General features: G+C 41.4%; 1 protein-coding gene across 4 annotated transcripts in view; it reads right to left on the reverse strand.

Moving 5' to 3' along the window:
- lifra (LIF receptor subunit alpha a) overlaps positions 1-24,699 on the reverse strand; it is a 194,171-nt gene that overhangs the window by 60,936 nt on the left and 108,536 nt on the right. For 3 of the 4 annotated variants that reach the window (XM_072593146.1, XM_072593164.1, XM_072593156.1), the window contains exon 2: positions 13,610-13,755. The exons of the other annotated variant lie outside the window; for it this stretch is intronic. In XM_072593146.1, the coding sequence (XP_072449247.1) occupies positions 13,610-13,712 (103 nt within the window). In that variant the 5' untranslated portion in view covers positions 13,713-13,755. The remainder of the gene's footprint in view (positions 1-13,609; positions 13,756-24,699) is intronic. 4 annotated transcript variants of the gene reach the window in all.

The raw sequence follows: 24,699 nt of genomic DNA on the forward strand, positions 1-24,699 counted from the left end.
GAACTGCGAGTGAACCTAGCCCAACATTCAAGCAAGTGCTTCCTACACTGGTTTTAAAAGGATAAAGCAGAACTGATCATATTTGACTCTCATAGACAGATGCTACAGCTAACATCTGATGTGTCATATTAAAGATTAAGACAGACAGAAAATAAAAGCTTGTGATATGGGGTAACATTAGCATAGAAAGAAAATTGGCTGGTTGGCAGAAAAGTTTTCACCTGATTGGCAAGGGTCTGTGCTGGGGCCTCAATGTTCATAACTTATATCAATGACTTAGGTGATCTGAGGGAGTGAGGCATGGTAAATTTGCAAACAATACCAAGTTACAATCTGCAAAAAAGATAAAAGAGATTGTAGATAAAGACATTTGGATAGGTACACGAATAGGAAATGTGTGGATGGATATGGGCCAAATCCCATATGTGACTAGTTTAATTTGGGAAATGTGGTCACTATGGACAAGTTGGATTGAAGGGTGTTTCCGTGCTGTATGACTTTATATGGATAGGTTGGGCGAGAGCACAAAAATCTGGCAGATGGAGTACAATGTGGGAAAATAAGAAGGTGTTCACTTGGGCAAGAAGAATGAAACAATTTTTTTTGGAAACAAGTAAAAGTTAGCATCCAGATAAACACAGAACCAAGGTGGTTAACAGGATACTATGCTTTATTGTAAGAACTGAACATGAAAAAAGTGTGTTATGTTCCAGTTGTGCAGGGCACTAATAAGACCACAATCTTGGAAAATGGGTGCAGTTTTTTTTGTCCTGATACTAAAAGGAACAACGCAAGTGCATTGGGGATGTTCAGAGTAAACTAAACTGATATCAGGAATGAGCAGATTATCTTGAGAGGATGAACCTATTTCCACTGGAGTTTGGAAGAGTGAATGGTGACTTTATTGAAGTGTATGAGATCATAAATGCTCTTGACATAGACGAGTCTAAGACAGGGGATGTTATTTTAAAATTACAGATTGACTTAGGACTGAGTTGAGGAGGTTGTACAACTTTAGAATACTGCCTGAGAAGGCGATGGCACAGAGGTCACTGAATATTTTTATGACAACTAGATAGATTCTTGTTAGGTGAGGCAAGTGAAAGATTATTGGGATTTGATGGGAAAGCGGAATTTGGAATACATTCAAGCACAATCTTATTGAATGGCACAGGAAGCTTGAGAAGCCATTTCTGCTGCAATTGCATACCATCATAATCAATATCCTCGCTTCTCCCAGCTCATCCTGCAGGAGTTAAAATCGCAACCTCTCAAAAGCCGAGCAATCAGTTGAGCTGGAAATACACAAACCAATTTGGCTGTAACTCAGAAGAGCACTAGAACAAAATTTCCACAAACCAAAAGGTTTTGGACCTCCAATTTTCAGCTTAACGTCCAACAAGCTCTGCAGAAAAGGCCTTAAACTAATTTGGCAGGGTCAAAGGACCAGGATGCAAGATAATGTAAAGACCACTTCTTATTTTTCTTTGTTTTTGACTGTGGACTAAAAGAGTAAAAAGACAGTTTTGAAGCCCAGTACCGCGAAAGGAATTTTTGCACCTTTGAGTCATGATGTCTCATTATGACTTAAAATTACACTCTTGCACTGCAAAGTGAGCATAGAGACATAAGATGCTACAACACCGGTGGGTGCGTGGAGTGAGACTCATCCAGCATCAGATTGCTGATTAGTTACTGTCAATGTCAGTGACCAGTTACAGATGACAGAAGTCATTAAAGCCAACAACTTTAACTGGCTCCGAGAAAAGATGAACAGATCAAGTGTTTACAACAGAAGGGAGCAGTTTCAGGACTGCTGAAAGAACAGGTTAGCTGTCACCATCTCTCTACAGCGAGAAAGTGAGGACTGAAGATGCTGGAGGTCAGAGTCGAAAAGTGTGGCGCTGGAAAAGCACAGCCGGTCAGGCAGCATCCGAGAAGGAGAATCAACATTTTGGGCACAAGTTCTTCATCATGAAGGACTGATGAAGGGTTTATGCCCAAAACGTTGTTTCTCTTGCTCCTTGGATGTGCCTGACTGGCTATGCTTTTCTAGCTTATCTCTCCACCCTTCAGGTTCTCTGCCTTTATTCCTGATGAAGGGCTTTTGGCCAAAACGTTGATTTTACTGCTCCTCGGATGCTGCCTGAACTGCTGTGCACTTCCAGCACCACTATCCAGAATGCTTTTCTAGCGCCACACCTTTTGACTCCATCCCTCTACAGTAAGGTAACTGAAGTCACAGAAATGCCAGCTATTTTCTCCCACCAATATTGCAAGTAGTTACTTGGAAAATAGATCAGAGGGTTGTGTGGAACAAACCAAATGTCTCATCAATCCTGTGGACTGGTCCTCTTGAACAGTGCTTTCCAAATACTTTCTTTTCATCCACATATACCACCACTTTTTTCCTCTCTGTATGTAGTCATAGATATTTTAAAATGAGGGTTAGCTGTCCCAGGTAAGAACCTGGTAAGTGTTTTCCGTTAACCCAATTCCAGACAAGCAAGCTGGTAACTTGGTGTACTTTGATTAAACCATTAACTTTGTGGCCAACCAAGGAGTATTGGGGCTCAAGAATCAATGCACTTTCTCAAGTGGGTCACAACAAATGACAGAGAAGAAACAAGGATCACAGAGGAAATAGATAAGTGCAAGAACAAAGAACAGCTTGAAAGCAGAGCTTGAAACTACGGGCTAAATGACAGGCAGACTGAGATGCATTTGAGTTTTTGGATGTAGGTCTGCTCACTGAGCTGCAAGGTTCGTTTCTATACGTTTCCTTACCTTACTTGGTAACATCTTCAGTGGGCCTCAGGCAAAGTAATGCTGAAAATTCCTGCTTTCTATGTATAGGTTTGGGTTTCATTGGGTTGGTGATGTCATTTCTTGTGATATCATTTCCTGTGAAGTCACTTCCTGTTCCTTTTCTCAGGGGGTAGTAGATGGGATCTAACTTGATGTGTTTGTTGATAAGAGTTCTGGTTGGAATGCCATGCTTCTAGGAATTTTCGTGCATGTCTTTGTTCGGCTTGTCCTAGATCTTCTCAAAACTCACGATGCATTTCAGTGTCATGCAATAAATAAAGTTGTTGAGCTGCAAGGTCATTGCCATCCAGAATTAGGATATAGTGGCAATAATAAAGGCCAGGCCTCATACAAGGGAGACAGAACTAGCAACTTAATGTTTGTATTATAAGGAATTCAGGAAAAATCACACGAGAAAGGTGGTCACACTGGTCAAAGAGGCAGTGGCATAACCACTGGACTGTTAATTCTGAGAGCCAGATAATATTCTGGGGAAGCGAGTTCGAATCCTGCCACAGCATATGGTGGAATTTGAAATCAATTGAAAAGAAATCTGGAATTAAGAGTCTAATGGCGACTATGAACCCATTGTTGAAAAATCCCATCTGGTTCACTCATGTCCTTTTGGAAAGGAAACTACCATCCTTACCTGGCCTGGACTACATGTGACCCACAGCAATGTGCCTCTGCGCAATTAGGAATGGGCAATAAATGCTGCCTAGCCAGCAACGCCCTCAACCCATGAATAAATCAAAGTACTAAAGCACTGGAAAGGGATGCGACTGAAGGAGTCAAGGGCAGAATTAATTTAGTGTGAACGAAGGAGTAGAGGAGCTATGGCACAATTGGGTGTATACAATACATTACCAAATTGTGACAGGGATATGGAGAAGCAAATTTGAATGCAAATTACAAGAGGAATTAAAGGACAATGATACTGAAGTACTTCAATATTTTAATACTGACTGGAGTATTACAACGTAAAGGACAAAATGGAAGGCATTCCTGAAATACAAGAGAATCATCTTGATCAGCGGCTCAAATTTTGAAGTCAGCAAAGTGAAGGCTTTTGCCACAAACCTCAGAGCAAGATGTCCATGAAGATCTCATTAGTTCTGTGGTATGAATCTGTTGTGTTGCCATAATCGTACCAGACCTGAAGAGCTACTCTCTCAGAGAGAAATGACTGGTGGTGACTTAACCTGAGGGCCACCAGACTTCAGGCGAGGGAAGAGATTAAGGAGGAGAGCCCTTCATGGTAACCTCAAACCAGTGATGGGAATTGATCCCAAGCTGTTGGCATCACACTGATCTGCAAACCAAAAATCCAGCCAACTAAGCTAAACTGATTCCCAGTATGAAGCTACATATCCCAATAATATTTTAATCCTGGCACAAATTATAAAAGAATACCCACCATTTGGTGGTAATAAAAGCAAACAAGCAAAAGCAGCCAATCAAATTCAAGTATTCTCACAGTCATCAAATCAAAGTTAAAAGCACTAACTATCTTTCACTTCTTAAACATTCTAAGAGAGTAAGTACATAGGATTACAGTAGAAACTGAATACAAAAAGAACTGAACAAACTTATAAATTTATGTTCAAAATCTGTTTTATTTAATGTAATATAGAAATGTGACATTCCATCCTGGTTCCAGGGTAAAGAAGGTAACAGAATATTCTACTGGCTAACAGACGGAATTTCAACCTGCTTCCCGACTCATGTTTCAGTTACCTAGGGCATTCCAAAATGATATCCCAAACACATATGGAAATATGAAGTGGCAATACTGTCTTACTGGCATAGTTGTGAGAAGTATACAGGGACAGAGGGATCTGGGAATGGATGCACTGACCTTTGAAGATTATCATTCCTGATGAAGGGCTTTTGCCCAAAACATCGGATGCTGCCTGACCTGCTGTGCTTTTCCAGCACTCCTCTAATCTTGACTCGAATCTCCAGCACCTGCAGTACCCACTTTTGCCCTGACCTTTGAAGATGGTAGGGCATATCAAGAGTGATTAGCAGAATACTTGTAAGTAGTCGATGATAAATTCCTGGAACTTACTGCTGAGACAGTCAATGACTTGAAAAGAAAATTGGAGGAGACAGAAAGGAAATAAATTTGCATGTTTGTTTGCAGAGATAAAACATGAGTGTGCGAGACCGACTGGCCTATTCCTTGGGCAGTTGGCATTGACTCGATGGGCCATATGGCCTCCTTCTGTGCCGCAAATGACCCCCGGTGGAGGAGTACACATGGATGAGTCAGGGTCTCTAGTGAAATGAAACAGAGGAAGAGGGGCCAGATGAGAACAAATGAGCAGCTAACATACAAAGGAATCCAAAAATCTTTCCAAAATAAAAATAGCAAAACAGCCTTGTTTTCTTTACAATGTTTAGATAGCGTCAAGAACTTTTAAGGTACATTCCTTATCCAGAGCAGGAGCAAACAATATTGCTCATCTGTTTTGAAAATTATTGCTCAAGATAGGAGACTATTATGACAGAGTTTAAAATCAATACAGATTATTTGCAGCAGAGCAGGTATGAAGACCAAGAAGTTTACAAAATGAAAACAACGTCGAAGCTTGACAAGCTATAATTTGCCTTGAGCATCCAGTTGATACAAGCACCCATATCTCCACAAGTACTAATAACTGAGATGACTATTGAAAAAACTCTGTTCAATAAGCTAACGAAAGTAGCAAACGATGAGGTGATGATCTCCTTAATGACTAGGTTTGGGCAGAGAATGCAAGGGTCATGACCTACATAGAGGAGTTGTGAAAGATAAAATATGTTTTTCCAAATTAGGGTATTTATTTAAAAGAAAAAAAAGACGCGTAAATGTTTACTGGCTACATCATATTGAGCATTAATGGTGACGTTCTCAATGAATAACCTTATAAACAAAGCACTACTGTTCTGTTTTTCAATCTGAACTCATTTGGAGTAACTGATGAACTCTATTTGATGAAATTATCAAGTATAAAACTCCACTACAGTAAATAAATAATATAAACTACATGATAATTTCCAAGTGCACACCTGGTGACTATGAAAAATTTGGCATTTTCAGAATTCATACCCAACATCGGAATTAATATTTTTGAGCTATGTGAATAAAGTAAATGATTATTCAGTTTTGTTTACAATTAGTTTTATGCCCACAGAAATGGGAGTGTTAAGATCACAAAATTAAGAGATTGAAAATGACAAACTTTATTTTAAGTCAAGACCATTTGACAAAGGAGCAGAAATTAGGCCATTCAGCACATCGAGCCTGCTCCACTATTTGATCATGGCCGATAATTTTTCTCAATCCCATTCTCCTGCTTTCTCCACATAACCCTGGATACTCAACAACCTAGCAATCTCAGTTTTAAACATACTCAATGACCTGGCCTCCATTGTCTTCTATGACAATGAATTCTATACATTCATCTCTCTCTGGATGAAGAAATGTCTCCTTATCTCCTTATCTCCATTTAAAAGGTCTTCCCTTTACTCTAAGACTGTGCCCTCAAGTCCTAGTCTCTCCTACCAATGGAGACATCTTCCCAACATCTACCTTGTCGAGGCCACTCACTTATCCTGTACATTTCAATTAGAACCCCCTTCATCCTTCTGAACTCCAAGTATAGACCCAGAGTCCTCAAAGATTCTTCATATGTTAAGCTTTTCATTCCTGCAACCATTCTCGTGAACCTCGTCTGAACACGCTCCAAGGCCAGTCGGTCCTTGCAAAGATTATGAGGCCCAAAACTGTGCACAATAATCTGAATGTGGTCTGAACAGAGCCTTACAGAGCCTCAGAAGTACATCCCTACTTTTATATTCAAGTCCTCAAGCCAAAAGGTGTGGATTTATCATTGCTGAAATACAACCATTAATCACACGAAGAGGGGAAACATTGAAAAAATGTAATAAAGAATCAAGTCTTGAAACTGTGACTGCAGTCTGACTTCATCCTTCAGCCCCAACAATTTTAACAAGAAATTAATCAGACTGCTGTGGCCAGATTACAATGCTGGATAGCGGTTTCAAAATAGCATCTCAATTTCTGAGTTATAAAGAACAGCACAACAGTTCCATTCTCCTTTAGAAAAAGCAATGGTCATAATGGCCCTCTGACTTTTGTTTTCCTTTATTTCTCTGAGCGTCACTAGCAAATCATACATTTGTTGAGTAAACCTAAATACCCTCAGATGATGAAATACATCGAAATATGAAGCAAAAGTAGGCCATTCAGCCCTTTGAGCCTGCTCCATTATTCAACAGGATCATGGCTGTTTCTCTACCTCAGTGCCATATTCCCTCTTTCTCCCCTTAAATATCTAAAAACGATTGCTATAACATGGAGGCAAATCTTCTGTTAATTTAACCAAACACCCAGAAAAGCTCACCTTGCCTCATGATCTGTTAAAATATGCCTGACAAAGAACTCAAATTCCACTATTTAAAGAACATATCAATTAATTTTTCAACTCTAAAAGTAAACAATAAACAAAAACTGTCAAATCTAAGCTCCCCTTTTCTCTTAACTGCCTCCAACTCTACAACAATTGGCTGTTCCAATAAGACACTTACTAAAATGACATCAACTTAATTTCAAAATCACATAGTCACTGTCTTCTTCTGTGTCTTGACTCTTCTGGCTGCGGATCTCCCAGGGTCGTTGTCTTTGTTTTTACTGCGAATAGGTTTCATATGAAAAGGTACCTTTGATAGAGAATGTTTCCTAATTTTTTGGAGAGAAAGTAGTCAGATGGGCAATTAGCACGTTCCTTCTCTCTCGACGGCAGTTGCTCTTTGACCAATTTTCAAAATGTCTGCATTTTTATACCCAACATCAAAATGTCTCATTGAATTTGTTTTACCAACAGTGAACCAAACTCAACTGAGTGTTAGTATCCTGGGGCATAATTTAAACTGATTGGTTAAATTCTAATTATTGTCAAAACAAATTCTAATTGTTGTCAGACATCCATTTCACAGCCAAATGTTACATATTTCCAATTGTCCAGTACACTCTGGGACTGCCATCTCATCATATACATACACATGCTTGTAAGCTGTCAGTTCAGAACAGTATTTTCTCTCTCTCTCAAAGATACAATATACACCTTCAACTTCATATCAGTATTCATCTCCTTCTTGAATACATTGCGACTTGGTGCCTGGAGCTTTTTCTCGCCAAGAATTCAAAATTGTTCACTACCCTTTGAGCTACGAAAATTTTTCTTTGTCAGTCCTAAATAGTCTATTCCTCACCATGATATTCTCGTTCTATGGAAAATAAACCAAGAAAAATATCTTCCCTCCTCAGTGCAGATTCCCCTTCATTCTTCCAAGCTCCAGTGAATACAGGCCCCCAATGAGAGCAGCACTGCCATCCCTGATATCAGTCCCTGAACCTCCTCACAACTCCTTTAATGAGTATATCCTTTCTTTGGTAGGGAGATCAAAACTGAATGCAATACTCCAGGTACAGTCTTCCCAACACCCTGCATAACTGCAGTAAAATATCCCCATTCTGAACTCAAATCCCAAGCAATGAAGGTCTATATATAATTTGCCTTAATTGCTTGATGCACCTGCCAGCCAATTTCCATTATTGATGAACAAGGACCCACAGGATACTTTTGCACATCCACGTTTCCCAATGTATCACCATTTAAATCATACTTTTGTTTTTCTAACCAAAGTTTATAACATCACATTTAACCACATTGCACAACATCTGCCATGAGTTTGCCCACTCACTCATTTTCTAGATCAGAGTGGTGCTGGAAAAGCACAGGTCAGGCAGCATCCAAGGAGCAGGAAAATCAATGTTTCAGGCAAAAGCCCTTCATCAGGAATGAAGGCAGGGAGTCTCCAGGGTGGAGAGATAAATGGGAGGGGGGGGGGGGGGGGGGTTGGGGCTGGGGAGAAGGTAGAGAGACTCACTCAATTTGTCTACACCTCCCTGAAGTCTCCAAGCATTCTCCTCAAAACTCTTAATACAACCTGGTTGTCTCAAACAAACTTGCACTTCCCACTAGTCACTGCCTGCCTATCAGAAAAAGACCCATTTATTTCTTCACTGCTTCTGGTCTGTGAACCGTTACATTATTGGATACAATTGATTAATTTACTTGAATGTTTCCAAGAGCAATAAGAATCAAGAACAATTGCCTGTCGTGTTAGGTGCATTGGTTAGAGTGAAATGGGTCTGCATGGGTTACTCTTCGGAGGGTCGGTGTGGACTGGTTGGACAGAAGGGCCTGTTTCCACACTGCAGGGAATCTAATCTAATCTAAACACTGCTAAGTCTAGTTAATTTAAGTTGGCCAGCAGATTTTCTTCCGACAAGGCCATTAAAGAACCAAGTGCAGTTTTACAGCAATTCAATAGTTGTACATTTACCATTTTATTCCAGAGTAAATTTAAATTTTCCAGTTACTCATGTCATTGGATCACTAGTCAATTCCTCTAGAACAGCTATGCTGCCACATCTTAAAGTTCGGTACCTTTAAGAGTCCGATATTATTTGACAATACCAAGTCAGATAGTTGCATTTCGCAAAGCAAATGACAACATTTCAGGGTAATTTTCAAGGACCGGGATCGAAATCATAGAACTTGGTGCTACTCCTCATCTGAGCATCCAACCCAAATGCGATCTGGCCATAGCTGGTCACCAAGAGCTCCAGGTGTAGCCCACTATCCCAAGCCATGGTATTCTTGTCCAAATTCATCACGAACACAGAACAATGATGGCGTGTTCATCTGTTTTTGCATGTGTAATACCTCGGAGATTAACAGTGAATACACTCAGAACAGGAATGTTTGCAACGTAATAAGTAGAGCCCAGTTTGATTCAAATATTAGCTCTCGTCAAGACCTGAAAGCATATCAAAAGGAATTTGTTAATTCCAATTATATGTCGAGCACTTCACTGACAAGGCCAATATTTTTTGCTTAATCCTATCTAACCTCTAATACAGTTTTGTTTAAAAAACTGTAACACCAATAAACTGGGATTTTTTCCCCTGGATTATAGGAGGATGAGGGATGACCTCAGAGGTGTTAAAACATTTAAAAGACATTGGACACGGGTACATGAATAGGAACGGTTTAGAGGAATATGGGCCTTGGTTGGGATGGACAAATTGGACTGAAGAGCCTGGTTCCATGCTGTATGCATCTGGTTACACTCAATGAGCATATATTGAGCAACTTGTGAGAAATTCAGAGCTTTCCACTTGTTTGCAGAGGTGAGGATAAGATAGATGATTCTTATAGAAATGCTCGAGTGAATATGCCGTGGTCTTGTTCTAAATAAGCACTTCACCAATCAATATTTAACAGAGGTGGTGCAGGGTAAGATACAAAACATGCTCAAAGATCTTAGCGAAACAAATTCATGAAACTTTTTTGAACTGATTTACATTTGAAATTGTTCACTCAGATGACCTTGTGATCTTGTTTGGATAATCCAAAATTCAGATAATTGATATTTTGATCATCAAGGTTGTCAATAATTCAATATTTAAGCAATATTTTTTCCAAACAGTGTGGAAAGAAACTGTACACGTTTACTGAACACAAATTAGGGAGATAATTCAAAAGAACTTACAAAAGGGTTGGAATATTGCATCAGTAATTAGAGGGGTAATTTAAAAGGCATTGGTTGTGGATTCATCAGCAAATTTCACTTCATTTGCTCCTAGTAACCTGCTAACTTCTCCTGTGGACAGCAAACCATCTTCAGCTGCCTTATCAATGACTTTCCCTCTTCCTTAAATTGAAAGGCCTTTCAGATGTTCCAGACGATTGCACAATGTTCAACACCATTCGTAACTCCTCAAAATCTGAAGCAGTGTGCCAAGTGCAGCAAGAAATATCCAGGCTTGAGCTGGTATTTGGCAAGGAACATTCACACCACACAAGTGTCAGCAAGAATCTGACCATTTCCCCTGGGCATTTAACATTTACTATTGCTGAATTAACTATTATCAACATTATCATTTCCACTGAGAATGTGTATAGGATATAAGCAAGCACGAGGTTCAGCTGAGCATTACTCAGATCAGATAAGAACTTACAGTTAACAATGGGATGCTGGATGTAAGGTTCATGGGTTAACAAGGTGCAAAAGCAGTCATTATGTAGAGCCATTTAACAATATTGCAAGCATTCAGTATGAGAGGCCAGTTTATGTGAAGCCAGTTATTCATTGTGTAACAGGAGATGACATAATCTTTACACTTGACACTCGCTGATTGCAGTGGTTGCCCAATCCATATGTATATTGCCTTATCTGGATGCTCCTCTCTATAAAATGACAAAATAGTTCACTGAGAAACTGCTCTTCTAGAAAAGACTGTGAACTCATGTCTCTATGCACATGGGCAATCACTCTCTCTCTCTCTCTCCATGGCCCAGAATAAAGATGAAGGAGGTAACACTATACTGTGTCTCTGTGGATTCTACTTCAACTGAGAGGGAAAACAGGACAACATCATGACCCTCTATCACCTAGAAGGACAAAGGCAGAAGATGCATGAGAACATCAGACCCTGCAAGTTCCCTTCCAAGTAAAACACCATCCTGAAATTAAAATGTAATCACTGTCCCTTCACTGATGATGAGTCAAAATCCTGGAAGTCTCTCCCGAACATCACTGCGGTTGTCCCTATACTGGAAGGGCTGCGGTAGTTCAAGATGGCAGTTAATCACCATCACGCTCTTGAGAACGATTAGGGACAGGCAATAAATGCTTGCCTAAATCAACAACTCCCGCATTCCATAAACGAATGTTAAAAAGCTCACATTCGATTTCCTTGCCTCTTAAATCCTCCCCTTCCAGTTTATTTTCCCTTCACAGATCGCATTCAGAGTTTCTTTATGCCATTTTTTCTATATTCTGATTTGCAGAAGGGTTTCACAGTCACCAATGGCAAAATTATCAACTGTTGTGCTCTTCGGCAGGGGACACTCCAATTTAAAGGAGGTAGAAAAATAATGTTTTAAACAATCTCAGTAATAGGCACATATATAGTTTCATGATGTAGGTCACTAACTCATGGCAAAATCTCAAGCAAAGCAAACCATCTGACCTGTTATGATCTTAACATTAAAAAAAATCTAACAGTCAGCCATAGAGCCAGTCAAGTTTTCCCATTAGTTAATTAAGATCATGGCTGATTTCCACTTCACATTCAAGCGCGAATCCAAAAGATTCACAACACTCTAAGAAAAGATATTTTTCCTTACCCTAGTCCTATACCTTTAACCTGATTGGATGATCAGAGTTCTAGACTCGAGTGATAGAAAACACACTCAGCTTTTAACCTGTCAAATCCTCTTCAAATTTCATTCTTTTGAGCTCCAGCTAGTATTGGTCTATCCCAGTCAAACTCCTCCCCCTCTCATTCCAAGCATTACGTTAGTAGCCTTCTTCATTGCATTCCAACCAAGGTAAGCATCTCCTTCCCTAATTGTACAGAGCAAAATTATACTCAATACTCCAAATAAGGTCTCACAAAACATTTCTGCTACCTCCAAACGGATAAACCGCATCATCCACCGACATTTCCGCCACCTCCAAACGGACCCCATCACCAGAGATATATTTCACCCCCCAACCCCTTTCCGCTTTCTGCAAAGACCATTCCCTCCGTGACTACCTGGTCAGGTCCACGCCCCGAACAACCCACTCTCCCAACCTGGTACCCTCCCCTGCCACTGCAGGAATTGTAAAACCCCCACCCACACTTCCTCCCTCATCTCTATCCAAGGCCCCAAAGGAGTCTTCCACATCCAAAGTTTCACCGGCACATCCACCAATGTCATTTATTGTATCTGTTGCCATCTCCTCTACATTGGGGAGACTGGACGCCTCCTCCCACAGCGCTTTAGGGAACATCTTCTGGACATCTGCACCAATCAACCCCACCGCCCCGTGGCCCAACATTTCAACTCCCCCTCTGCCAAGGACATGCAGGCCCTGGGCTTCCTCCACCGCCACTCCCTCACCACCCGACACCTGGAGGAAGAACACCTCATCTTCCGCCTCAGAACACTTCAACCTTCGGGCATCACTGTGGATTTCACCGGTTTCCTCATTTCCCTTCCAACCCCCCCCCCCCCCCCCCCCACCTTACCCCAGTTCCAACCTTTCATCTCAGCACTGTCCTCATGACCTGTCCTACCTGCCAATCTCCCTTCCCACCTATCCGCTCCACCCTCCCCTCTGACCTATCACCTCCATCCATACCCCCATTCACCTATTGTACTCTTTGCTACGTTCTCCCCAGCCCCACCCCCCTCCCACTTATCTCTCCACCCTGCAGGCTTCCTGCCTCCATTCCTGAAGGGCTTTTGCCCAAAACATTGTTTTTCCTATTCCTCAGATGCTGCCTGACCTGCTGTGCTTTTCCAGCACCACACTAATCTAAACTCTGGTTTCCAGCATCTGCAGTCCTCACTTCTGCCTCACAAAAGTCCTGCTGAGTTGCAGCAAGATGTTCTTCCTCATGTATTTCAATTTTTTTACAGTAAATTTCTTACACCGCTTGTCTTCCTAATTGCTTTCAGTGGTGAATTATTAATGAAACACTGGTGGGGCAAAGAAATAAAGAAAGGAAAAGTGGTCTCTTAATATTATTGACCTGGAAAACTGCAGCACCTAGCTAAGAATACAATGAGGGCAAAACATCAGCCACGTTTTATTAAATGAAAGCAAGTGTTAGAAGCACGAACCAGAACAACATTAAACAGAGTATCCAACTTCAGTGTGAACTCACCTGCATTCTGTGCAACAGCCATGTGAAAACCAGATGACTGAAGGGCTAAAAGCACAAATCCAAATAACACCCGTAGATTCATTCTACCAGTTCGGAATAGCATGACAGAACACGAGCAATGTCATCCACCAGAGTGTTCTCTTTCCCTGCAACAACAGCAATGCCAGAGTTATAACAGTGGATAGACATCCAAATAGAGTGTTCAAGTATGCAACACTTAGAATGTTGCCCTTATGTACTATTTGAGTACATCCTGTTAGAACTGGCCAAGGTCATGCCGGATGCTTCAGATCTGCAGACCATAAACAGTGCTGCAAGGCACTGATAACATTTGATATTCCAGACGACACTACATCCTGTGCTGTTCTGTAAATTGCAAAATCAATGACATTGTCCTCTAAAGCTATGATGATCATGTGTCATTGGCAACTCTTTTGATGGCTCAAACCTTTGAGGTACAATTTCAGAACCTCGCACTTGTCACGTGCGAACCACACCAAGAGTGGTCACATGGATAAATCACAGATGAATCAGATTCTTTCTCCCCCTCATTGCTGCATAAGCATTGTCAAATGCAGGGGAAGCAGATCATCAAACTGAAGCAGTAAACCTGGCCAGATGTCTACACCCTACATTGGGGACTGAGAGACCTGCCCAGCCTAAGATCAGCTAACAGTGACCCAAGAGACACAAAAGGATTCACCATCAGCTGAATTACTACTGAATATCTTCAAGTTTTGAAAGAATTTACATAAACAGGAATACCATGCAAGACTGGAGTAAAACAGAATTTCCCAAAGAACAGAAGCACTGCTAACACATCAGAACAGCTTCAGAGCCTGCACTTCACAGAATCAACAAGTTATTGAGAATTAGTGATCCACTGGGACCAAAAGTAGAGATCTCCAAACCAATTTACTGTAAATGTGATGATTGATTGATCTGTAAATCAAATCACTTTAGTTGGAGCCTTGTAATAACACTGTGCAGATCACAAAAGTATGGAGCTTTGTTGCTACCACTCAATTAGACTCTGGCCAATTTCCCTTTATGACTCAAATGCGTGACATTTGATTTGACCTCAAAAGTGATGAGATGCTTTACCTCTGTTACAAGGGAGACTGTCAATACTGCAGAATAAGGCCTTAGTCTAAGCTAAAATTCAGGTAAGTCCAAAATCAGCTTTATTCTTGTCTTTACTTCTAATAAAACTGAAGCAGTAAACCTGGCCAGATGTCTACACCCTACACTGGGGACCGAGACACCTGCCCAGCCTAAGATCAGCTAACAGTGACCCGAGAGACACAAAAGGATTCACCATCAGCTGAATTACTGCTAAGACAAGACTCCAGCTGTTGGCAAGGATGCACGACAAATGCTTTGTCTGAAATTGCAACTTTTGATACATGCCATCACAGTGAGCTTTGACAAGCTAGCAGAGTGATCATCACAACTGAGCTAAACCAGCCTATATGTAAATTCAACAAGCATCCACCTACATAACAACAACAACTTATGTTTTACATGGTGCCTTTAGCATTTTACAACCTGAAGGCAGCACGATCAGAAAAAAATATTGACATTCTAAATATTGTTTCTACCCTACAGCCCATATAGAAGAAAGTGGTTCGAGATAGCTATTCATCACTATCTTCAAGGTCAGGGACAAAGGACAGGCAATAAACGCTAGCCAGCCAGTGACACCAAGGTCCCGCAAGTGAATAAAAAAGAATGAGTGTTAAGCACAGGTTACCGGGAGTTTCTTGGGAGGAGGCAAAGAGATGGAGAGGTTTATGGATCAAGATAAGAACTCCTGTCAATTTTCTCTCCTGGCTTGAAGGCACTGAAGACTTCTTACAGCCAGGTAAATCTATTCATTGGGAAATGAAGCTGGGACTTTTTGCCTTGAATGATTGAATTGTCCTAGTGAGTTGAGTTATTGAAGAAATGTTCTTGTTGGTACATTGACACATACATGTGGATCAGTTGTGACGCTGCTCACAAAATCAACAGCAAAATAAATATCCCTCATAGTGCACTGACCAAGTCGTCAATTTAGACAGAGAAATCTTCTGGAACAAAACTTAGTTTCAGGTGAGAAAGCATGCAGCTATGAACAAATTGTTTGTTGTGGAATGACAATACCCAAATAAGAAACAAAGTTAAAAATCCCAACACCAAGTGAGAGTCCAACAGGTTTATTTGAAAGTACAAGCTTTTGGAGCGCCGCTCCTTCATCAGGTAGCTAGTGGGACAGGATCACAGGACACAGAATTTATAGTAAAACATCAAAGTGTCATACAACTGACGCGATGTATCAAACAAACCTACATTGCTGTTAGGTCCTTAATCACTTAGAACAGGCAGGCAGGATTTGATTCATTAATATATAAATCCCAGAACTTCTTTCAAGTCACATTCCTGAGATAACTTAAGGTTTTATAAAAAAAAGTGATGAGGTTAGAGTCTGTATGCCAACACTGATGCTACAGCAACAGATGAATAGACACAGCACAATAATTGCCAGACAGGGATGTTCCCTCCAAGTCGGGGAACACTTCCTCGGTCGACGACATTCAGCCTCGGATCTTCAGGTCACTGTCCTCGAAGGCAGACTTGGGGATACACAACACAGAATTGCCAAGCAGAAGTTGATAACCAAAGCAGGTACCCAGGTGAATGGCCTCAGCTGGAATCCTAGGTTCATGTCACACTACTGATGACCCCACTACACGATACACGCGCACACTAACACATGATTACACTCATGCAGACACTCTCTCAAACACACGTTCTGTCTCAGACACACACCCGCTCTCTCCTTCTCTCCCACAAAGTCTCAGGGACAAATTTGCAGGTGTGTACTTGCATATACATTCTATTTTGTTCAAAATGCACACAATTCATAGGTGAAGATCTGTACTCCAGAGAGGGGCCTCTTGGTTCCACGATTGGTCAAACAAACACAAGCAGCTCAGTCTTTTTAGCAAGTTTTAACAATTTATTATGACGCTGAACTCTTCTGTGTACTCTGGAAAAGCTGTGCACAATCTTAAAACACAGACAACTTACATACGTTCTTAACAAACAGAACAGCCTTAATTGCAAAATTAATCCAATAAAATGAAATGATATGACAAATAAACAAAATTAAGCCAATGATATTTCCTGGGAACTGACTTGTTTTGCCCTTCTTTATCTCCTGGACACCTGGTTTCCAAGGTCAATTAGGATACTTTAATAATGTCATATCTTACATAGTTAATTCATATTATGAACAGGGCATTGTTTGCTAATCTTTCAATTAGTTCAGGAATGCAGTTTTCAGCAGAGTTAGATGCCATTTTAAACAGAATTGTTAGTTTGCTCCTAGAAGGCATTTTGTTGTTATTTTATGTTACTAGCATTAAGAAGTCATTTTATATTTAGCAAAAGCATGCTTTCATGGTTGCTCCTGACAACAGCCCAAATCCGGATTTTAGATCTAAATAGGCAATCAGCCTATGTGACATTTTATCAATTCCGATTTCAGAAACAGAACCAAGGTTGGGATACAGACTCACTTTAACCTCACACCTTTAATGCATTGTCTGAGCTGAGATGTCACCCTTTTTTTATACTGACAAAACCTTAAGTCAGGACTGTGACTTGAAAGAAGTTCTGAGATTTACATACTAATGAATCAAAACCTGCAACCATAAACACATTCTAAGTGATTAAAGACTCAGCAGTTTGTTCAATACATCACACCATTTGACACTTTAATCTTTTACTATAAATTCATGTCCTATGATGCTGTCCCACTCGCTACCTGATGAAGGACTAGCATGCCAAAAGCTTGGACTTCCAAATAAACCTGTTGAACTATAACTCAGTGTTGCGTGATTTTTAACTTTGTCCACCCAGTCCGACACAAGCACCTCCATATCACAAATAAAGAAGAAATGAGTTAGTTAAATATGTCCTTGGCAAAGTTTCAATTGGGTTATTCTTTTGAATTGTTAAACTTCAACACTTCCAAGCGTTAAATTTTTTGTAGTTCAATTATTTGGGTTCCAAGTCATTTGTACTAAGACTAGAATCAATAAAAGCTATTGTTCGCATACTGACAGAAATATTACAATGACAAAAGGACCACCAAATTTTCTACTTGTTCAGTTAACTCAAGGGCTAGTCAATTAAGAACACAGATGAAAAGAATACCAAATTAATGAAAAACAACAACAGAAAATGCTGGAAAAAATATTTTGTTTATATACCAGACTTATAATTTACAGTGAAGTATGCATTACTGAAAAGACAAATACTATACGACCACACAGCTTTTTTTTAATGTAAACTATGAACTGTGTCAAGATAAGATGTAAATAGCTACTGATGCCACAAGTCAGAGAGTCATAGAGATGTACAGCATGGAAACAGAAAAATAAGCATTTACTATCTGCCCCAGCTCCTGCAGCTCCACACAAAGGACACCTTGCTGATCTTTGAGGGGCCCTATTCTCTCCCTAGTTACCCTTTTATCCTTAATATATTTGTAAAATCCCTTTGGATTCTCCTTAACTCTACTTGTTAAAGCTATCTCATGTCCCATTTTTGCCCTCCCGATTTCCCTCTTAAGAAGGGCCTGTTTCCACACTAAGTAATCTAATCTAAAAGTATACTTCGACTGCCTTTATACTCTAAGGATTCACTCAATCTCTCCTGTCTATACCTGACATATGCTTTCTTCTTTTTCTGAACCAAAACCTCAATTTTCTCTAGTCATCCAGCATTCCCTATACCTACCAGCCTTTCCTTTCATCCTAACAGGAAGATACCGTCTCTGGATTCTTGTTATCTCATTTCTGAAAGCTTCCCATTTTCCAGCCATCCTTTTAGCTGCAAACATCTGCCTCCAATCAGCTTTTGAAAGTTCTTGCCCAATACCATCAAAATTGGCCTTCCTCCAAATTAGAACTTCAACTTTTAGATCTGGTCTCTCCTTTTCCATCACTATTTTAAAGCTAATGGAATTATGGTCGCTGGCCCCAAAGTGCTCCCCCACTGACACCTCATTCACCTGCCCTGCCTCATTTCTCAAGAGTAGGTCAAATTTTGCACCTTCTCTAGTAGGTACATCCACATACTGAATCCGAAAATTTTCTTGTGCACACTTAAATTCCTCTCAATCTAAACCCTTAACACTATGGTAGTGCCAGTCTATGTTTAGAAAGCTAAAACCCCCTATCATAACTACCCTATTATTCTTACAGATAATGGAAATCGCTTGACAAGTTTGTCTCAATTTCCCGCTGACTATTAGGGAGTCGATAATACAATCCCAATAAGGTGATCATCCTTTTGTTATTTCTCAGTTCCACCCAAATAAGTTCCCTGGATGCATTCCCAGGAATATCCTCCCTCAGTACTGTATCCCTTATCAAAAGCACCACTCCCCCCAACCCCCCACCCCCTCTCTTGCCTCCCTTTCTGTCCTGCCTGGAGCATTTGTATCCTGGAACATTAAGCTGCCAGTCCTATCATCCCTGAGCCATGTTTCTGGAATTGCTATGATATCCCAGTCCCATGTTCCTAACCATGCCTTGAGTTCATCTACCTTCCCAGTTAGGCCTCACGCATAGAAATAAAATGCAGTTTAATTTATCAGTCCTACTTTGTCCCTGCTGCCCTGACTGTTTGACTCACTTCTGTTCTCAACGATACCAATCTCAGACTGATCACTATCTCCCCACCTTACTTGTTGAAATCCTCCTGAGCAGCTCGAGCAAATCACCCTGCCAGCATTAGTCCCCTTTCAATTCGGGTGCAATCTGTCCTTCTTGTACAGGACTTCTATCCCTGAAGAGATTCTAATGATTCAAAAATATGAATCCTTCTCCCATACACCAGCTCCTCAGCCACACATTCATCTGCTTTATCCTCCAATTCCTACCCTCAAGGGCTTCCTTTTTAAATTCCAGCCTAACTTTCAATATTGTCCCTTCAGAATCTCATCCTTTTCTCTTCCTTTGTTGTTGGTTCCAATGTGTACAATGACCTCCTGCTGTTCCCTCCCCCCTTGAGAACATTCTGCACCCTCACTGAGATTTCCTTGATCCTGGCATCAGGGAGGCAGCATACCATTCTGATTTTTCGCTGCTGACCACAGAAACATCTGTCTGTGCCTCGGACTGGACAGTCCCCTAATACAATTCATCACTTGGAACCTGATGTATCCCTCTTTACATTAGAGCCTGTCTTGATACCAGAAACTTGGCTGTTGGTGCTACACTGTCCTCAGAATCCGCCACCCCAAGAACCCATCACCCCCTACATTTTCCCAAACACATACTTTTTTTGAAATAGGGATAGCCACAAAAGAATCCTACACTACCCCTGCCTATTTTACCTTTCTTGGAGTTAATCCATCTATGTGACTGTACCTGCAACTTTTCTCCCTTCCAATAACTGCCATCCATCACACCCCATTGCTCTTGTAAACTCCTCATCGTCTCTGTCACTCCAACTGATCCATTCAATCTGATAGGATTCACAACCAACGGCATTTATTGCACATATAATCTTCAGTAACACAAACTCTCCCTAAACTCCCACAGCTGACAAAAGCATACCACTCTACTAAAGGCCAATTTTGCTTTTTCCAATCTACCGACCAAGAAGATAACACCATCTTATTCCTATACAAAACACTGTTCGAGGCTAACTTAATATTTACGGACTGGTAAGCTAGAGGAGAGACTTGTTAGGAAGGAAGATGTGTTGGGCATTTTGAAAAACTGGAGGATAGACAAATCCCCCAGGCCTGGCGAGATAGATTAGATTAGATTAGATTAGATTACTTAGTGTGGAAACAGGCCCTTCGGCCCAACAAGTCCACACCGCCCCGCCGAAGCGCAACCCACCCATACCCCTACATTTACCACTTACCTAACACTCCGGGCAATTTAGCATGGCCAATTCACCTAACCTGCACATCTTTGGACTGTGGGAGGAAACCGGAGCACCCGGAGGAAACCCACGCTGACACAGGGAGAACGTGCAAACTCCACACAGTTAGTCGCCTGAGGCAGGAATTGAACCCGGATCTCTGGCGCTGTGAGGCAGCAGTGCTAACCACTGTGCCACCGTGCCGCCCATATATCCTACGATTATGTGGGAAGCAAGAGAGGAAATCACAGAACCGTTGGCAATGATCCTTTCATCTTCACTATCAATGGGGGTGGTGCCAGAGTACTGGAGAGTGGCGAATGTTGTGCCCCTGTTCAAAAAAGGGAATAGGAATAACCCCGGGAATTACAGGCCAGTTAGTCTTACTTCAGTGGTAGGCAAAGTAATGGAAAGGGTACGGAGGGATAGGATTTATGAGTATCTGGAAAGATTCTGTTTGATTAGGGACAGCCAGCACAGATTTGTGAAGGGTAGGTCTTGCCTTACAAGTCTTATTGAATTCTTTGAGGTGACCAAGCATGTGGATAAAGGTGGAGCAGTGGATGTAGTGTACATGGATTTTAGTAAGGCATTTGATAAGGTTCCCCATGGTAGGCTTATGCAGAAAGTCAGGAGGCATGGGATAGTGGGAAGTTTGGATAGAGAACTGGCAAACCGGTCGAAGTCAGAGACTGGTGGTAGATGGTAAATATTCAGCCTGGAGCCCAGTTACAAGTGGAGTTCCGCAGGGATCAGTTCTGGGTCCTCTGCTGTTTGTAATTTTTATTAATGACTTGGAAGAGGGAGTCGAAGGGTGGGTCAGTAAATTTGCAGACGATACGAAGATTGGTGGAGTTGTGGATAGTGAGGAGGGCTGTTGTCGGCTGCAAAGGGACTTAGATATGATGCAGAGCTGGGCTGAGGAGTGGCAGATGGAGTTCAACCCTGCCAAGTGTGAGGTTGTCCATTTTGGAAGGACAAATATGAATGCGGAATACAGGGTTAACGGGAGGGTTCTTAGTAAGGTGGAGGAGCAGAGGGGTCTTGGGGTCTACGTTCATAGATCTTTGAAAGTTGCCACTCAATGGATAGAGCTTGTAAGGAGGCCTATGGTGTATTAGCGTTTATTAGCAGAGAGAGTGAATTCAAGAGTCATGAGGTGATGTTGCAGCTGGAAAGGACCTTGGTAAGGCCACATTTGGAGTACTGTGTGCAGTTCTGGTTGCCTCATTTTAGGAAAGATGTAGAAGCTTTGGAGAGGGTGCAGAGGAGATTTACCAGGATGTTGCCTGGAATGGAGAATAGGTCGTACGTGGATAGGTTGAAAGTGCTAGGCCTTTTCTCATTGGAACGGTGAAAGATGAGGGGTGACTTGATAGAGGTTTATAAGATGATCAGAGGAATAGATAGAGTAGACAGTCAGAAACTTTTTCCCCGGGTACAACAGAGTGTTACAAGGGGACATAAATTTAAGGTGAAGGGTGGAAGGTATAGGGGAGATGTCAGGGGTAGGTTCTTGATCCAGAGAATGGTGGGGGCATGGAATGCGCTGCCTGTGGGAGTGGCAGAGTCAGAATCAGAATCATTGGTGACCTTTAAGCGGCAATTGGATATGTACATGGATAGATGCTTAAGCTAGGACAAATGTTCGGCACAACATCGTGGGCCGAAGGGCCTGTTCTGTGCTGTATTGTTCTATGTATTATGTTCTATGACTTGAGACGTAGCTCAATAAAACACATAATAATGAAAGAACCTACACGACTCATTATTGTAGATTTACAGCAAGGCTATACTTGAAACTATTTATATTTGTTTCTGTGCTGAGACCTCTCCCAAACAGGTTGTGAATTTCACTGTTTGTTAAGTTTTCCTAGACACACTCCAATGTCCAAGGATACATGAATTCAAACAGCAAAGGCAGTAACTGTGCAGGTTCACTGCTGTATCAGCAGTGTAAGTTTCTTTCTCTCCCTCCTGCCTATTGTCTGACCTTATCCCTTTTAAAAAGTGCCATTGTATTGACTTTTCTTCCTCCAAAGTTGCAAAACATTGCAACAGCTTATGGAACAGTAATTGCTCCTCCTGGAATTCAAGGAAATCACCTCCAACACTTAAAATGCCTCAAAAAAAAAGGAGCAGCTGTTACAGCCAGAAATTTCTCCTGTCCTCCATGGATTACCCAGATTCCTTGCTGGGATAGAGGTCCACAGTACTAAAAGCAAGCTGTTAGGCCTTCATTGAATTCAACACAATGCGTTTCTCAGGATGGCACCTCACCTAAGTTGGAAAGTATTCCTTCGCAGGATATTCATTCATTCCGCCTCCCTTCCCAGCCCATCGCCATCCCTTGCACTCCTCCCTGCCACCAACTGGATTCATCCCTCCCTTGCACCAACCAGGTCATACCTGTTTTCACTTATCCCCACTTCACCACTCTGCCCTCGCCATACCTTTTATCTGCAGCTCCCCCAACACCAACCCCAAGTCCTGAAAAAGGGTCACACCATAATGTCAACTTCACCATATCCTGATGCTGCCTGGTTTGCTGTGATATTCCAGCCTCCTGCCTATCTATTCATTATTCAAAGCCATTCCTTCAGAAATTAAAGTTCTGCTGATTGTGGAAATCTGAAACAGAAAAAGTGTTCACAAAATTCAACAAGCCTGCACCATGAGCTCTGAAGGGTGATATCCTACTCAAAACATTAACTCTGTTTATCTTCACAGATGCTGCCAGACTGCCTCAGCTTCTCCAGCAATTGTTTTTATTGAGAAAGATTGCATTGTCACTCAATATATGCAGATAGATTTTCAAGGGGTGTGCACTAGAGAGCAAATTATCAAAAGCAGGAACTGTGGCTGGATATTTTTCTGTGACCTCCCTGATCAAGGCTGCTAAATCCAAGTGCAGCTACTTGGGAGGCAGGGACGCTCACGACATACTTTGCAAACCTCTCCATGATGAGGCATTGATATCGAAAAGACCATTTAACACATTTATTCCCTTCATAATATTCTTACATTTTCTTAAGACGACAAGTACATGTGAGTACACTAATTCAATTTTTGATGCTAGAATTTGGTTTGATTTGAATTAGAAGTAGGTTTAATCGTCACATGTACTCAAGTACAGGGATATATGAACACAATGAGAAGTGTGCAGAGTCACCATTTCCAGCACCATTTTAGCTACAGAGATACTTAGGTATAAATTAGATAAAAAGAAGATCTCAAGTTCAAAAGGTCAGCATTACAGTTTTTCTCAGGCCAGCAGTCCACACTGGGCCTTGCCTCAAGAATTTGAGTTATTTTCACTGCATCAGTACATGTAACAAATAAAAGCCACAAGAACTGTGGATACTGTAAATCAGTAACACAAACAGAAATTGCTGGAAAAGATCAGCAGGTCTGGCAGCATCTGCAGACAGAAATCAGTTAAACATTTTGGGTCGAGTGACCCGTCCTCTGATAACAGTGGAGAAGCAGCCGTTGGTATGCATTTTCAATCTTTCGGATCAATTACCTGATGGAGGAGGGTGGAAGAGTCTTTAACTGGGGTAGGAGGGGTCTTTGATGATGTTGGCTGCTTTCCCAAGGCAGTGGGAAGTGCAGATGGAGTCATTGGAATAAAAGGCTGGTTTTCATGATGGACTGGGAAGCATTTATAACTCTAATTTCTTGTGGTGGCTGGCTGTGCAGTTCCACGTGCAACGATGCTTTCTATACAGTGAATCTATAAAAACTGTTCGGTGTCATTGCGGACATACTAAATTTTCTTAGCCTTCTGAGGTAGTAAAGGTGTCGGTGTGCTTTGTTTGACTGTAGCATCAACATGATGAACCAGGACAGATTGCTGGTGATATTCACACCTCGGAAATTGAAGGTCTTGACCATCTCCACCTCAGCACCACTGATGCAGACAGGGGTATGTTCTCCATTGCACTTCCTGATGTTGATGACCAGCTCCATCTGCATTTCCCACTGCCTTGGGATAGCAGCCAAATCAAAGACCCCTCCTACCCCAGTTAAAAACTCTTCCATCCTCCTCCATCAGGTAATTGATATGAAAGATTGAAAATGCATACCAACGGCTGCTTCTCCACTGTTATCAGAGGACGGGTCACTCGACCCAAAATGTTTAACTGATTTCTGTCTGA

The sequence above is a fragment of the Chiloscyllium punctatum genome, chromosome 2 (assembly GCF_047496795.1).
Source record: "Chiloscyllium punctatum isolate Juve2018m chromosome 2, sChiPun1.3, whole genome shotgun sequence".
Taxonomy (NCBI): Eukaryota; Metazoa; Chordata; class Chondrichthyes; order Orectolobiformes; family Hemiscylliidae; genus Chiloscyllium; species Chiloscyllium punctatum.